Source organism: Podarcis bocagei (genome assembly GCF_964188305.1).
Source record: "Podarcis bocagei genome assembly, chromosome: 10".
NCBI lineage: Eukaryota > Metazoa > Chordata > Lepidosauria > Squamata > Lacertidae > Podarcis > Podarcis bocagei.
The window spans coordinates 77,336,158-77,351,224 of NC_138135.1; the positions used below are offsets into that span (position 1 = coordinate 77,336,158).

Genomic DNA, 15,067 nt, shown 5'->3' on the forward strand with positions numbered 1-15,067 from the left:
GGCGGGGGAGCACCCAGCCCCCGGCAGCACAATCCCAGTGGGATTCCATCACGGCTGCCACCCCGCCCCCAGAATGCGCACTCCGCCCCTGCAGGCAGCATGTCACGCCCCCAGAACGTGCGCCAGCCCCGCCCCTGCCTGCTCTCCGCCCCTGGTGCCACAGCATGAAGCTCCGCCCCTGGCCTAACTTACAGGGCTGCTGTGTAGGTTACAAACTTTTCAAGCAAAGTGCCTCGAACTTTTAAAGCATTATATAAATACTAAGTGTATGTGTAGGGCTTTGCACATTTTGTCCAGTTCCACACCCAAACCTTAGTTGCACCAAATCCATGTTGCTGAGCTTTTATGCCACCCACTTCTTATTCCTGCCAACCGACTACTTATAATGAGGGGATTGACATTGTGCTGTTTTTATTGTTAGTATATGCATATAGTTTTAATTCTATCAGTGTTTCATTGGTTTTAATGATTTCCCCCCTACATTTTTAGCTGTTTTTATTTTTATCGGTAAGCCACCTTGAATCCCTGTCAGGGGAAAAGGTGGAGTGTAAATAAATACATAACATCAACAAGTCAGTTTACTTATTTGAGTTTTAGAATACTCACGTCTTAGCACCAAGACCTCATAAAACAATACACAGATAGAAACTGAACCTAACCAAAATTATCCTAAGGCAATAGCGAAAATAAGATTTTAAAGGGCTTCTTGAATGCCAGAACTGAATGAACAGAGAGTTCCACAATTGCAGGACCACCACCAAGGAGATCCTCTTTCATGTGCTCACCAACCTAACCAATTTCACTGGCAGGCACACAAGTAGGACCTCAGATGCAGATCTTAGATTACAAACTGGAACATACGCAGGTGCAGTAGCAGATGCAGCTGGCACAAAAGTAGCATCTGACCCCAGCTGGCATCCTGGCTGCTGCATTTTCCACTAGTTGGCATTTCCAAACCATCTTCAGAGGCAGCCCCACATGAAGTGCATTGCAATAGTCAAGTATGGAGATGGCCAGAGCATGAGTGACCAAAGCGATGTCCTGCCATTCCTGCAGCTGATGTACCAGACTGAGAGGGTAGACTTTACTGCGACCAGTGCTCCCTTTGGTGCCTCTCCAGCACTGGAGCCTGCCCTTTGCAGCAAATGGGTCACTGCCATACCATCCACCACCTGCCTTTGTCTAGAGGGCGACATTGCTTGTAAGCTTCCTACTCATTCGTTTTAGTGTTGCTCTTCCAGCAGGAAGGGAACAAAAATAGAATAAATATTGATGAATCAAAAAAGTCTTCACAATTCTTTGAAAATCCTTTAAAGGGGGAGAAGGGAGGAAATCAGGCCTCCCATGGTAGGGAATGCCATACTCCAGGTGCCACAAATGAGAAGGCCCTGCATCATGTCCTAGCCAGCTGGACTCTGATGGGGGTGGGAAATAGAGCAAACCCACATGGATTTGAAAGTATTTTATGGAAAGAACATTAACATTTTGGTTCACCTCATACTTTGGACTAGTTTTGTAAAGCTTTTGAGTGATGGTGTTGATTTTGTCTCAACTACTGAAATGTTGAATTATTTATGTACAAATCTGAGATATTTCCGTGGCTTTTCTTCTTTGTCTTATTGGCTATACTGAGCAACAATAGTCTTACTCAAAAAGAAACAGAAAAGGAAACCTTCAGACGTGGCATTTTAATAGCAAGAATGAACTGATCATGTAATGGAAAATTCATGCAGCCCTTCTCTCTCCTCTGTTACTGTATTTACTTCATCTTAACATAATTTGGTCTGTTTACATAAAAGCTTGATATCTTAACTTGCTTTGCTTTCTGGTTTGTATGCATAATGAAGACATTATTCACAAGACAAAGCAAAGAACCCCAGGAGTCCTACCAAGAATGATTGTCTCAGCAATGGAACAATTATTACCACAGGAGGGTGAAGCTTAAAAATGCACTGCAGCCATCGGATACAGTGAAGTCTCAAGTAAGGTACAATTTAGCAAAATCCCCCGGTTTCCCACTTACTGAGATCCTCCTTTGAACCCCTTGGTTGGGGGAGCAGCCTAAGACGCACCTGGAGTCTTCCCCTCTCGTTTTCTGGGGTTGGCCGATTGGCTGTTTTGGTTGCCATTCAGCCACGCTGCACGGCAGGAGGAGAGGCCGATCCCGGGAACCATCCGGCTGAAGCAACGGCTTTGGGGTGGGGTGGACCTAAGAGGGAACCTTTCTCCTCTAGTCTGCTAGTAGAGCTTGCCCATTGCCATCACCCCGATTCATGTGTCAATGTCCTTGTTGCAGCAGTGACCTGCATTTTCAACCGGTCTTTGCTATGCAGAGTTTTGCCTTCTTCATAGTAATGATAGTAGATGTACTTTAATTGTGTGTTTTTTCTTCACTTCTGCCGCAGTCCTTTCATTGCAGGTGCTGGAGGCACTGAGCCAAATCAATTGCAGGGGTAAATGTGGGTTGAACTGCCAGCTCCCCAAGGGAATCTTGGGGTTGCCCTGGGCAACCATAGCAGGTGTCCAGGCCAATGGCTCTGCTCTTCAGAAAGGTGCTAATTACTACAAACTACTATTAGGCCAGCAACCACCCCACCTGGCTGGCACCACACCTGTGAAACAAAAAGGCAAGTCTCTGGTTCTTCCCTACCCTGGAGAAAAGCTCACAGATGTAAGTACATGAACAAGAGTGCTTCATATCATATCCACCACCTCACTAAATCCATCAAAGGAGCATCACTTTCCCTGGGCTATGATTAAAAAGAAACCACAACAGCAACACCAAGCAAACGCAGCAGTAGATGTTGGCATATGTTCACGTCAGTTGATCAGGAAAGCCACAAACAGTAAAGAGGATGTTAAGGAGGTGTGAAAACTGCTTTAAGCCTCTCAGAGACAGAGGCTACTTAGAGTTCTTTTACTTTTCTACTCAAAAACTATTTTTTCTAAAGTAGAAGGGAAGAACACATTTTGTAGTTCATAACTTCACTGGGAACATAAAGGTTTGGATCCAAAGGAAGGCGCCCCCCTCTTGCAGCAGAGGAGAGATACCTTTCCCATCTCTGCTTCCCCCGCCAACCCTGGCTCCGGGGGTGGGGGTGGGGGTGTGAAGGGATCCTCCAAAGCAGCTCTTCGGGGGGGGGGGGCTGCACATAGAGAAGTGGAAAAGGACAAATGGACACCCACAGCACAGCTGAAAGTAGCTTTTAGATCCAAGCCACTGCACCCTCAGAAACATTTAACTCCCCCCACCAGCACAGCACTGCATTCTAAATAAATTTTCCACTTCAAATATAATGACATTTTCCTTGGTTTTCAAATGCACACATATTTCCTAATATAATCAAGGTTTTTCCACTCCTAGGAGAATGGTCAGAAATGATAGTGAGAACAAGCTAGTCAGAATCTCTATTCAGCTGTTACACCTTCCCTTTACATTACTGGCCAAATGAAAGTATTGTGTTTCTATGGTAGCAATCTTGGAACTCCCTGACCAGAGAGGGGAGTGAGAAGTCTGTTGAAAAGAGCCACGTGATCCGCCCTGCCTGAATAATCATGTATGCCCCTGCATGGCAGGACAGGGCCACACCGCAGTGCTCCCTGTCCCACGAGGGCGAGTGGCGTGTGAGAAGGGAACAAGAACAAAACTTGTACGAGTCTCAGACTGCAAATCTATGCACACTTTTCCAGAGAAAGCCCCACTGAACACAGTAGAAATTACTTCTGAGTAAGCACATGAATGATTGCATTGTCAGTTATCATTCAACTGACTGGTTAAATTTGCACAGAAATGCATAAGAATAAAACCATCCTTTCGAACATGGCAAAAAGCACATATTGTTCTAGCTCCCACTTTCAGACTCAGGGCTTGAGCTATTGTCACAGTTATTAGGTTTAAATGGTTTATTCCAAAAATCAATATAGTGTTCCAGCATACAGCAGGCTACACGTTACAAGATTATAAGCCACAGCAGACACTACGATACAAGGCTTGGCATCAGCTGTGACCTTGACCCAGCAACTGACATGCTCCCTGGACTCTCCTTTTGAAAAGATGCGCCATCATTTGCACAGTTGGTGTCCCAAACCTTGGGATCAGTGCTTTTTTTCTGGCGGTACTCAATAGTCTGCAGTACCTAGACCATTTTTCCTAGAAAAAAATCACTGGCTTTGGGCATTTACGGTATTTGTATGACACAGAACACACCACAGAGCTGTGGATCTGGGGCATGTTTACACTGCTACCACTGTCTTTGAAAATGATGTAAAAGCAAAAGATCATAATTGTTTCATTTGAGCTTGCCTGGTTGTTACAAACTTAGATAATATGGTTCTCAACTTACCACCAGTAATGGTGTTCACATATCCAAGAGTCATAGTCAACACTTAAGAGGACCTACTTAATAGGACCTAAATTTACATTCATTTTCAAGAGTATGAAAACAAGCATGAACTGAAAAGTTATTATTCGCAACAGCTTAATGAAGCAAGTTAGACTTGAAAAGAATCTCCAGAGCATGCATCTGTCATGTTTATCGCTTTGCAGACTGATTTGTGCATCAATGATACAGTAAAAGCAACAATTAACAACATTACAACAGTAATAATAATTAGCAAGCATATATCTTTGCTCTGTTTCTGAGTAATATAACTGTAATCAAAATCTGTTTTAAAATATACTACCATGATGTTCATACATCCTAACTGATAAAGCATATACTCTGCAGGGGCCTGTAATTCCTTTAATTTTCTTTGGTTATTATGTCAATCATTTTTTAAAGTTCTAGCTTATTATGATGTGCTGCTGGCCTGTGTATTGTTTTAGACAGTTGTTTTAAATGAGAGGGTTTTATTGAGCTGTGCTATTGCAGTTTATGATTGTTAATGTAAGTGAGCATGGCCTTGAAATGTTTAAAATATATACATTCTATGTAAGTTATAAAATAGGGATTACATTTTTAATTATGAGAAGATAATAGATACAACGGAATGCAAGAACAGAGAGAGAGGGGGGGGGAGGGAGGGAGAAATGTATAGACTCTACTTTTCAATGTCTATCTGGTGAGCATCTTGCTTAAGCTCCCTTACAGTATGTAAGCTTAGTACAAAATAAAAAATAAAAACCACTGCCCAAACATGTTTGTGTCAGTTTGAAATTGAAGAAGGCCTTGAAGATTTTCAAGAGGATGCAACAGTTTGTCTAACTCAGAGGTCGGCAACCTTAATCGGAGGATGGGCCAGAGTGTGTGCACACACGCGCTCTTCCGGGTCAGAGGAGCACCCGTGCGCATGCGCACACACTATTTCCAGCGCTCCTCCGGTGCTTTCCCCTCCTCAGCCAAAAAGTTCTGGTACTCACCATGAAGTTGTTATAGTGAATGCCACACTTTTAACATTTGGTGGGGAAAGAGGCCAGCCCTGCCTGCGCTCCCCTGAGTTCACCCAGGGGGAAAACACTGCTAGGAATTGATGTTGGTCAGAAACAGAGGAACAAGTGTCATGGTCTAAAGGGGGCACTCTTTCCTGAATGGGGCATCAGGGTTGCCATGGGACACGCATGAAAAAGCACTGTTCTGTCATAAACTTGCCTGTCTCTGGGGCACTTGCCATCAGTGTTGGGACAACTGCAGACACCTCAGCAACCATACTCCTAAAAATCTCATGTGAAAGCCTAGAAATGTAAATATTATCCCAGCTTTCCACAAGACTAGTTAAAAAAATGGTGCTATTAGATCCTAGGCAGAGCCGTAGCTACGGGGGGGGGGGGTAGCCAGGGCTTTTGCCCCAGGTAAAACCCCCAGAGGGGTGCCATTGAGGCTCCCAGCCTGTGTTTGTGTGAATGCGAATGTGTTGGGGGGCAAACTGGGCCTTGGACCCGGGTGAAATAAAGCCTAGTTTTGCCCCATCCCAGGAACCAGAAGAAATATTATTTCAACCCTTCCTCCCATGGTCCCAGTTGTGCACTACAATGATGAACTGGTAGCATAAGAAGCTAATGTTAGGATGCATGCTTCAGCAAACAAAAACCTATGAGTCATATGATCAACACTCACTAACACATGTCAGTGCAGAATATGGCTCGGTTTCAGTATCGGGGCAAAATTAAATTATAAAATTATGTCATGGTAGTTGAACTAACAAAATTACCAGAGTTATCCAAAACAATTTGCATTAATTTCTAGTTGCCTCATATACAAGACTAAGGAACAATGGACAAAGCTTTTAGCTATTCGTAAATTCTATAAAAGTAGCTACTATAAAACATACATGCTCAAAGTCTTTTAAAAGGTGCAGCAGAAACAAGATTAGAATATATAATTATTTCAGTTTGGCATTCTCCTATCAGAAGCTATAAGCAGTCAGAAATCAGTACTGGTATTGGCTACAATGACAGAATATATGACAAATAGAGGTTTTTTGGTAGTGGAACTTGTTTTGTGAATTTTTACATCAGTGGGCTTAGGCCTGTGCAGCTCTGCATAAGATTAGACTGAAAGATCACTAGAACTTACTCCTAAGTAAGTGTATGCAACAAGGCTGCAATCCTCTGCATATTTACTTGGGACTAAACCTCTGAATTAAATAGCACTTACTTTTCTAAGCAAAAATAGACATCAGAACTGAAAGACTTGGTTTTTTTTTGTTGTTTTTTTTTATAAAATTTTTATTAGTTTTACAAAATTTTAAAGAACAGACAAACACTTAAAAAGACAAACATACACGTATAATTTCATAACATATTTTCATAAACCTCTTTTCTGGGACTTCCCCATACCCCCCCTTTCTGCATCCCAATGTCCATAATTTTATAGCAACTCCCAATTGTTACTTTCCAACCTCTGTCATCTTAGTCATCTCTGTATTCTGACCTTATATCACTGTATCCCTTTGTTCCTAAGAACCACAACACTCTAACATTCATTAAGTTTATAATAGTCCTTAAGATAACTTTTGAATTTTCTCCATTCTTCTTCCGCCGTCTCTTTTCCTTGGTCACGAATTCTGCCTGTCATCTCGGCCAATGTCATATAGTCCATCACTTTCATCTGCCATTCTTCCAGAGTGGGTAGATCTTGTGTCTTCCAATACTTTGCGATGAGTATTCTTGCTGCTGTTGTAGCGTACATAAAAAAAGTTCTATCCCTCTTTGACACCAATTGGCCGACAATGCCCAAGAGAAAGGCCTCTGGTTTTTTAGGAAAAGTACTGAAAGACTTGTAGCCCTCCAGATGTTGTTTGACTCCAGCCAGCATGGCCGATAGTCAGGGATCATTGTAGCTGTATTTTAACAACAGGTTCCCCATCCCTGATGTAAAAGATCCAGCTTCAAGTGGTTGTGTGGGGAGAAACATCAGGGAACCTTCGCTGCTTCTGGTGCACACATGCTCTCATTCAGGCCCAAGCTGCACACTGTGCACAAACGCATATCTTGGTAGCCTAGGGGCCCTTTTAGAACAGCAAAAGCCAATGAAATTTTGGCCTCACTCACTCATTCATGGCTCATTTTCCTCACAATGTCTACAGCAGCTCCCGTGACCAGTGCTTTTCAGCCAGTGGTACTTCAAAGTATGTCAGGTTTTACAAGTACCATCAGTTGAAAAGTATTCAATCAAACCATTCTCCTAGGCCTTACGCATGTTATTTTTCACTTAAAAGCCTATCTATCTCCTCTATACAGTATGAGCCAGGAGAATTGGAAGCAGAACGTAAGTGTTCAGGTCTCCAAGGCAGGGGTGGAGGAAGGGGGGCGGTGGGGGCGGCCTGACCCGGGTGTCACCACTGTGGGTGTGACAAAATGCCAGGCGGCACTCACTACGGGGCCTGCAATGTCTCTCCTGGGAGAGAAGGTGGCTTGGGTGCCTCTGCGCTGCCCAAACTGTCTGCCCACTGCCTCTCACCCAGCTGTAGGGCAGCTGAGTGGGAGGAGGCAGGCAGACTCCGGAGGCTCTGCGTATGGGAGGCTCGCCCCATCCCTATGGCGTGCCACCCTAGATGCCCGAGTGGCTTCCTCCGCCGCTGCTCCAAGGAATTCAATATTTTCCATGTAGCTTATATGACTGCATAAGAATGAAGTCACCATTCCACTGACTGTAAATCAATCCAGCTTTACACTGCTTATGACTCAGGACTACATGAACAAAAGAACACAGACTTGACCCATTCCATAAGCATTTTGGAAAATTAATGAAGATGGGAAAGGTAGACAATGGCTCGCCTCTCATGCCGTGGTATGCTATCATTAATGATTTACCATGCACCTACCTGCCTGGGCAGTTTGGCTGCTCTTTGCTAGCATGCAAAGGAAATTAGCCAAAATCCTAGGTTAGTATTACATCCAACCAGGGGATCATGGTTTGCTTTGTTCAAACAAACTGTTACTAACAAGCCAAGAACAAACCTTGACTTATCATCATGGTTTGTCTGGCATGAAACAAACCACAACCTCTGGTTTGGACCATAAGGCTAAGCCAGGCTTTTAGAGCTATGCATATTTATTCAGAAGCACATCCGGGCTGAATATGCATGGGATTGCTATCTTACAGTGCAATCCCAACCATGTCTACTCAGAAGTAAATCCCACAGAATTAAATGGGGCTTACTTCTAGGTACCGTAAGCCCCTTCATGGATCACTGCCTTGCCGTGGCGAAGGGGCTTGAATAACTCAGAGAAGCTATGAATTATGCTGTGAAGGGCTGGGCTGGATGAATCTCTAGCCGGAATTAAGATTGCCGGAAGAAATATCAACAACCTCAGATATGCAGATGACACAACCTTGATGGCAGAAAGTGAGGAGGAATTAAAGAACCTTTTAATGAGGGTGAAAGAGGAGAGCGCAAAATATGGTTTGAAGCTCAACATCAAAAAAACGAAGATCATGGCCACTGGTCCCATCACCTCCTGGCAAATAGAAGGGGAAGAAATGGAAGCAGTGAGAGATTTTACTTTCTTGGGCTCCATGATCACTGCAGATGGTGACAGCAGTCACAAAATTAAAAGACGCCTGCTTCTTGGGAGAAAAGCAATGACAAACCTAGACAGCATCTTAAAAAGCAGAGACATCAGCTTGCCAACAAAGGTCCGTATAGTTAAAGCTATGGTTTTCCCAGTGGTGATGTATGGAAGTGAGAGCTGGACCATAAAGAAGGCTGATTGCTGAAGAATTGATGCTTTTGAATTCTGGTGCTGGAGGAGACTCTTGAGAGTCCCATGGACTGCAAGAAGATCAAACCTCTCCATTCTGAAGGAAATCAGCCCTGAGTGCTCACTGGAAGGACAGATCCTGAAGCTGAGGCTCCAAGACTTTGGCCACCTCAGGAGAAGAGAAGACTCCCTGGAAAAGACCCTGATGCTGGGGAAGATGGAGGGCCCAAGGAGAAGGGGACGACAGAGGACGAGATGGTTGGACAGTGTTCTCGAAGCTACCAGCATGAGTTTGACCAAACTGCGGGAGGCAGTGGAAGACAGGAGTGCCTGGCGTGCTCTGGTCCAGGGGGTCACGAAGAGTCGGACACGACTAAACGACTAAACAACAACAACAACAACTTCTAGGTAAGAGTTTAGGATTGCAGCCTTAATTGTAATGTGGTGTCCTGTGTATGTGTCACAATTCCAAGGAGCACAGCTAAGGTACAGGGTTTGTTAGGTGCAGAATCTAACCTGAGAGTCACAGTTCTCATTTTAAAGACCAGTCTCTAACCCTCATAGTAGTGAGCATATATTTGAAAGCATGTAGGAAAAGTGTGGTGAAATCTCATAAGCCAGATGGATGGATGAATAAGTCTTCCAATGGCAGGGAAGGATTCCAGTTCCCTGAAGACCTCCTTATTCCTTCCTGTGACAAACCAAGTCAGAGTGCAACAGGCAAAATAGGAGGAATTGCAGAATACATTATTCCATGTAAAATAAATTAAGTTTAAATTGCGTAAGTTATACAAGTCACAGAATCCAGTTTTCCTCGATACAGCAGTTAGATTGTTTTGAGCAGAATTTGGTTTTGGGTTTTTTTACTAGTGCACACAACCCAGGGCATAATGAAATGGCTTAAAATAGAAATTGCCGAAAATGTTGGCAACCCTGTTGTATTCTTAACCAAACTTTTCCTGGTCCTAACTTTCATGCATAAAATTAAGTCCAGGTGTTTTATAATAAAGAAAACCACAAAACCTCCAAGTTGACAACTATATAGTTAAATATAGCTTTGTGGTCATAGATCATAAATTACAACACTAACCAATTAAAGGTTAATGGCACAAGTGATCTAGTAGTAAACGTAATTATTTTCTTTGGCACAAGCTACAGGAAACCATTTGAATCAATGCATCACCTTCAGGGCAAGATGACGCCACTATGCAGTATTTACTGATAGGCATTCTAGTCAGTGGCAGCGCTGGAATTATCCCCAAAGTCAAACACCTTTTAGACCATCTCAAGCATCCAAACTCGTGCAGAGTGCATTTCTAAATAGGCATACAGGTAAAATTTTATAATCGCTATACTGCTTCTTAAATGAGTCTCTTATGATGACTCTATTGTCTCCAACACAGTTTAGCTAATATTAATTATTACATGGCAAGAAAAGGCTTGTTTCTATTATACAAAGTCTTGATAGTACAAGTTATTAGCAAACACCCAGGGACAAAAAATAGTGTTAATATCCATAGAGCAGCACACACATAAAGTGAAATCTATGTTTTGCTACCTACTATGAATGCCTGATCAATACCAACCTGCATAAACCACCTCCATGTTAAATGTCTGATTGCTGCACTCACGTTCAGAAAATCAGGATAGTAACATTTTCAACAAACTTCCCCCATGAAACACAGCGAAACATAAATGTCATGACAATGCTAGCGTGAGGTTTTTATTGTACGGGCAGGTGCAGCAAGTGTAGTACAAGTTAATACTGCCATAATAATTATCACCTAAGCTATCCTAAAGAGGCATAGCATTAAAAATGCAGCTGCTGCACTTACAGCAGAGCCAGATGTGCATACAAACCTAAAATCAACAACTACATAGCAGTCCGTCTATTGACCTTTCCTACAATACACAGCCATCTGCACCTAGAACATCTTATTTAAAAAACAACTGCTAAACTGAAAACTATTTTCCTATCACACCTTGTTCCTTTAAACTATTTGAGTATGTTGATTCAGACAAAAAAAATCAAAAAAAAAAATCTGTTTTGCTAATCTGTGTATCCAAGCACTATAAATAAAGAGGGGGGAGGGCATACTCTCTAGCAACAACAGTTAAGCCACACCAATGCACTGGGAAAAACCCACAGCCAATCCACTCTGATTATTCTGCTCTTCTTTCTATGAATAGACTCTGCAGTCAGCTTTAGAAGAAAGCATAAAAGTCAAACCATATTTACGCTGTCCTTTTAAATTCCATTGCTATTAATATGTACAGCTGACTCTCCTGATTCCTATATGACAGCATGCATTTTGCCCCCAAAAGAAAAGGGCAGTTATCATTGCCACTGTTTCAAAGTAGCTTGTGATCTACGCAATGCAAAAGCACGGCATATTTGAACAGCGCCTTTTCAAGGATTCATAAGACCTTAAAAATCTCAATAGCAGAGTACACATGCGCGCACACTTTCACCAGCACACCTGCCTTCTCATATACTGGCATTTGCAAATGTGAACACTAAAATACTGCATTGCTTCATACCCTCTGGCTGAACTGTGGTCCCAGCCCAAGTTCCCTCTCGCGCGGCTATAACGCAGCAGCCTCCAAGGATGCGCGGACATGCAAACCCGGGATCGGCCCAAGTGTCAAATTATGTCCACGGCGCCCTCTGAAAACTGAAACAGGCGCATGCCAGCACGGCCCCCCAATGCCGCAGCCCATGTGCCCTGTCCGCATGCCCGTCCCATGCCCAGCAGCAGCACCCCGTCTCCTTGCTCTCTCGCGCTCAGCCCGGACTTCTCCGCGGAGCCCCGGCACCGGGCGGGCGGCGGGCGGGCGGGAGCGAGCTCTGCCTGCCGGCCCGAAGGGGCCCCGGGGCTCCTGGACGGGGACGGGGGGGGGGCAGGCAACCCTGGCATTCCCGCTCCACATAGACGGGGAGCGAGGAGGGAGGAGAAAGGAGCGCTCTCCTGGTCCCAAGGCGGGACCCCGCTCCCCCGGGCCGGAGCCCCCTCGCCCGCCCGCCCGGACGCTGCCTGGCGCGGCCACTTACGTGCCCAGGGTCTCCTTGAACTCGAAGATCTTGCTGATGTCGTCGGCTTGCTTCTTCCACGAGGAGCCGTCCTCGCCGTTCTCGCGGGCCATGGCGGGGCGCAGCAGCCCGGGCGGCTTGGGCTTTCTCTTCGGCGGCTCCTCCGCTCGCCTCGCGCGCCCACTTCCTGCTGCTGCCGCCGCCGCCGCCGCCGCTTCTCCTCCTCCTCCGCGCCGCCTTTCCGCCCTCCCTCCCTCCCCGCCCGACCAGAAGCGGGCAGAGCAGCGCGACAGGCCGGCTCCCGCCTCCCCAGGTCCGCCCCCCCCCCGCTCGCCTGACGGCTCTTTCGCAGCCAGAAGGAACTTTGCAGCCCGAGGGACGCAGCGCAGCGCGGACTCGGCTCGCCTCCGGCGCGGCGGCGTTTGGGCGGCACATCGGGCTGCGCTTGGTTGTTATGGAAATGGCCGGGCGGGGAAGCGAGCCAGCCAAGCCGCCGCCCCCCGCGCGCCTCCTCCGGGCTTCCCGCCGCCGCCGCCTTCGCAAGGACTCGAGACAAATTCGCATTGCAGCAAAAGGATCCTATATATATATGTGTAGACACGGAGACCCGCGCGCCCCTTTCTCGGCTCCCCTTTCTCCCCGCGTCCGACGCGGAGCGGCCCGCGCAGCCCTGCCTGGCCAGCCGGCGCCGGAAAGGGGCCTCGAAACCGCTCAGCGACCCCCGGCTCCGGCCTCTCTCCGCGGGGCAGAGTCGGAGCCGTGCAACGAGGGACGCCGCCTTTTCGCTTTCAGCTGCAGCCTTTCTCTCCGCCCGGAACCAAAGAGGTGCTCCATTGCCATTGCAGAATCGAGGCAGTTAGGAAACTTGAAAGTTCTCCCCATTTCCTGAAATGCAGTATTGACCCGGGACAGATGAATGCGGGTGGTCTGCAACTGAGTTCCGCTCCGAGGGGACCCGCGGAAGGAAGAAGCCTGTTCATCGCAGAATGGCAGAGCTGGAGGGACCTCAAGGGTCATCTAGCCCAACCCCGCGCAATGCTGGAATTCTGCCCACAGCCATCCCTGGGGGGGCTCGAACCACCAGCCTGCTTAACACAGCAGTTGTGCTGCATTAACTTAAAGGAGCCTCCTCTGAGTAGAACTCGTGCTGACCCTTCTCCCTGCACTTGCCTTTTTTCTTCAGCACAATTCTCACCCTGACTTCCAAGTATCATTATCCCCATCCTAGCTAAGAATTTATTATTCGGATTAATAATTTCTATAGGCTATTAATGTTGTTGTTTTCATTTAGGATGCTATAATACCCTAAGAACAAATTATTCATTTTGTCCAGCTCCTATATGGCAGTGTTCACATTCCTGGTTAATGTACACTGTAATGTTAATGTACAGTGTTGAGTTTCTGTGTTCACATGACCGTTATCCAAAATACATACACACCTTGTTATAAGATATTACTGTTGGATGAGTTGTTTCTCAAACCAGCTTCACATTAATCTGTATCCTTAAGCTGTTTGTCTCTAACAAAGGTGTGAAAAAACAGCATTGTGGTCAACACCTCCCTGGTGCGGACACCAACATACACAAACGGGGTGGAAACGTGTAGGACCCATGAAAAGAATGGGGGAGGTGATGGGAATGTGCCCTCTGCCTTTCTGGCAGGTAAGTCGTATGGGGAGCTGAGATGCCTGCAAGAAAGCCATCCTTTTTCATGAGTAGTAAGCCCAATAGAGTTCAGTGGGACTTTCTCCCAGGTAAATATAGGATTGAAGCCTAAATCCCAGCAGAGACCTAGCACGTTTGGCTGCCGGCTTCCACACAGGACCCCCAAGTCTAACCTGGCTCACCCCCTGACCCAGGGGCTGCTCCGGCCTCTTTCACCAGCATCCCAAGCCCCTCCCTGGCCAACATTCCGGAACCTGCTACTTTGCTAAAAATGGAGGAGTTTCAAGCAAGGTTACCGTATTTTTCGCCCTATAGGACGCACTTTTCCCCCTCCAAAAATGAAGGGGAAATGTGGGTGCGTCCTATGGGGCGAATACAGGCTTTCGCTGAAGCCTGGAGAGCGAGAGGCTCTCGCTCTCCAGGCTTCAGGAAGCTCTGCACAACCCTCCGGAGCCTGGCGCCAAGCCACGCCGGCCTCCGGAAGGTCACACAGAGCTACCTGCGCTCCCGGGCTCCAAACAGCTCTGTGCGACCCTCCGGAGCCTGGCGCCAAGCCGCGCCGGCCTCCGGAGGGTTGCACAGAGCTACCTGCATTTCGAAGCCTCTTCAGCGCGTCCAGGCTTGCGGATAGCAGGCTGTTCTGGGGTTGGGGGAAGCTCGGGCTTCCCCCGCGTCAGCCCCTTGCCTGGGGGGGGAAAATAATTTTTTCTCCTTTATTCCCCCCCCCCAAAAAAAACTAGGTGCGTCCTATAGGGCGGTGCGTCCTATGGGGCGAAAAATACGATAGCTTAGCTCTCAATCAGAAATATGTGGAGTGCCTTTGAGCTGGGAGAAAGAATCTTCCCCTCGGTCTGTACATCTGGGATTCGGAATAAAGCAGCATTTACCTTGGCTCAGTCATGGGACGTGCACGTTTCACCCCAGAGTCTGATCTGTCATACAGGGTTTTCAATGGTAATTCTTTTTTATACTCAAATGTCACACTGACAGCACCTGTTTACTTTATCTCCCAGGAATCACAGCAAACTCCACATTTTAAAATTAAGAACGGCTTCCAGGGTTTAGAGCAAATTTACCAGTAAGGTTTGCAGGCGGGCAATTAGTTAATTTAAGCCCATCTAAGGGGGCTGTGGGGCTGTGGTTCCGGGGCCTTTTGGGAGAGGTGCGATGGGGCACCCCCGCCGGAAGGAGCCGAGGGCGGAGCAGTGAGATCCGTCCGATGGAGCCTTG

General features: G+C 46.4%; 1 protein-coding gene across 1 annotated transcript in view; it reads right to left on the reverse strand.

Moving 5' to 3' along the window:
- The window catches only part of CAMK1D (calcium/calmodulin dependent protein kinase ID), a 229,498-nt gene extending 217,147 nt beyond the window's left edge, over positions 1-12,351 (reverse strand). Inside the window, exon 1 of the mRNA XM_081212178.1 lies at positions 12,195-12,351. Coding sequence (XP_081068304.1) covers positions 12,195-12,286 — 92 coding nt within the window. The 5' untranslated portion in view covers positions 12,287-12,351. The remainder of the gene's footprint in view (positions 1-12,194) is intronic.
- Between the last annotated feature and the right edge of the window lie 2,716 nt (positions 12,352-15,067).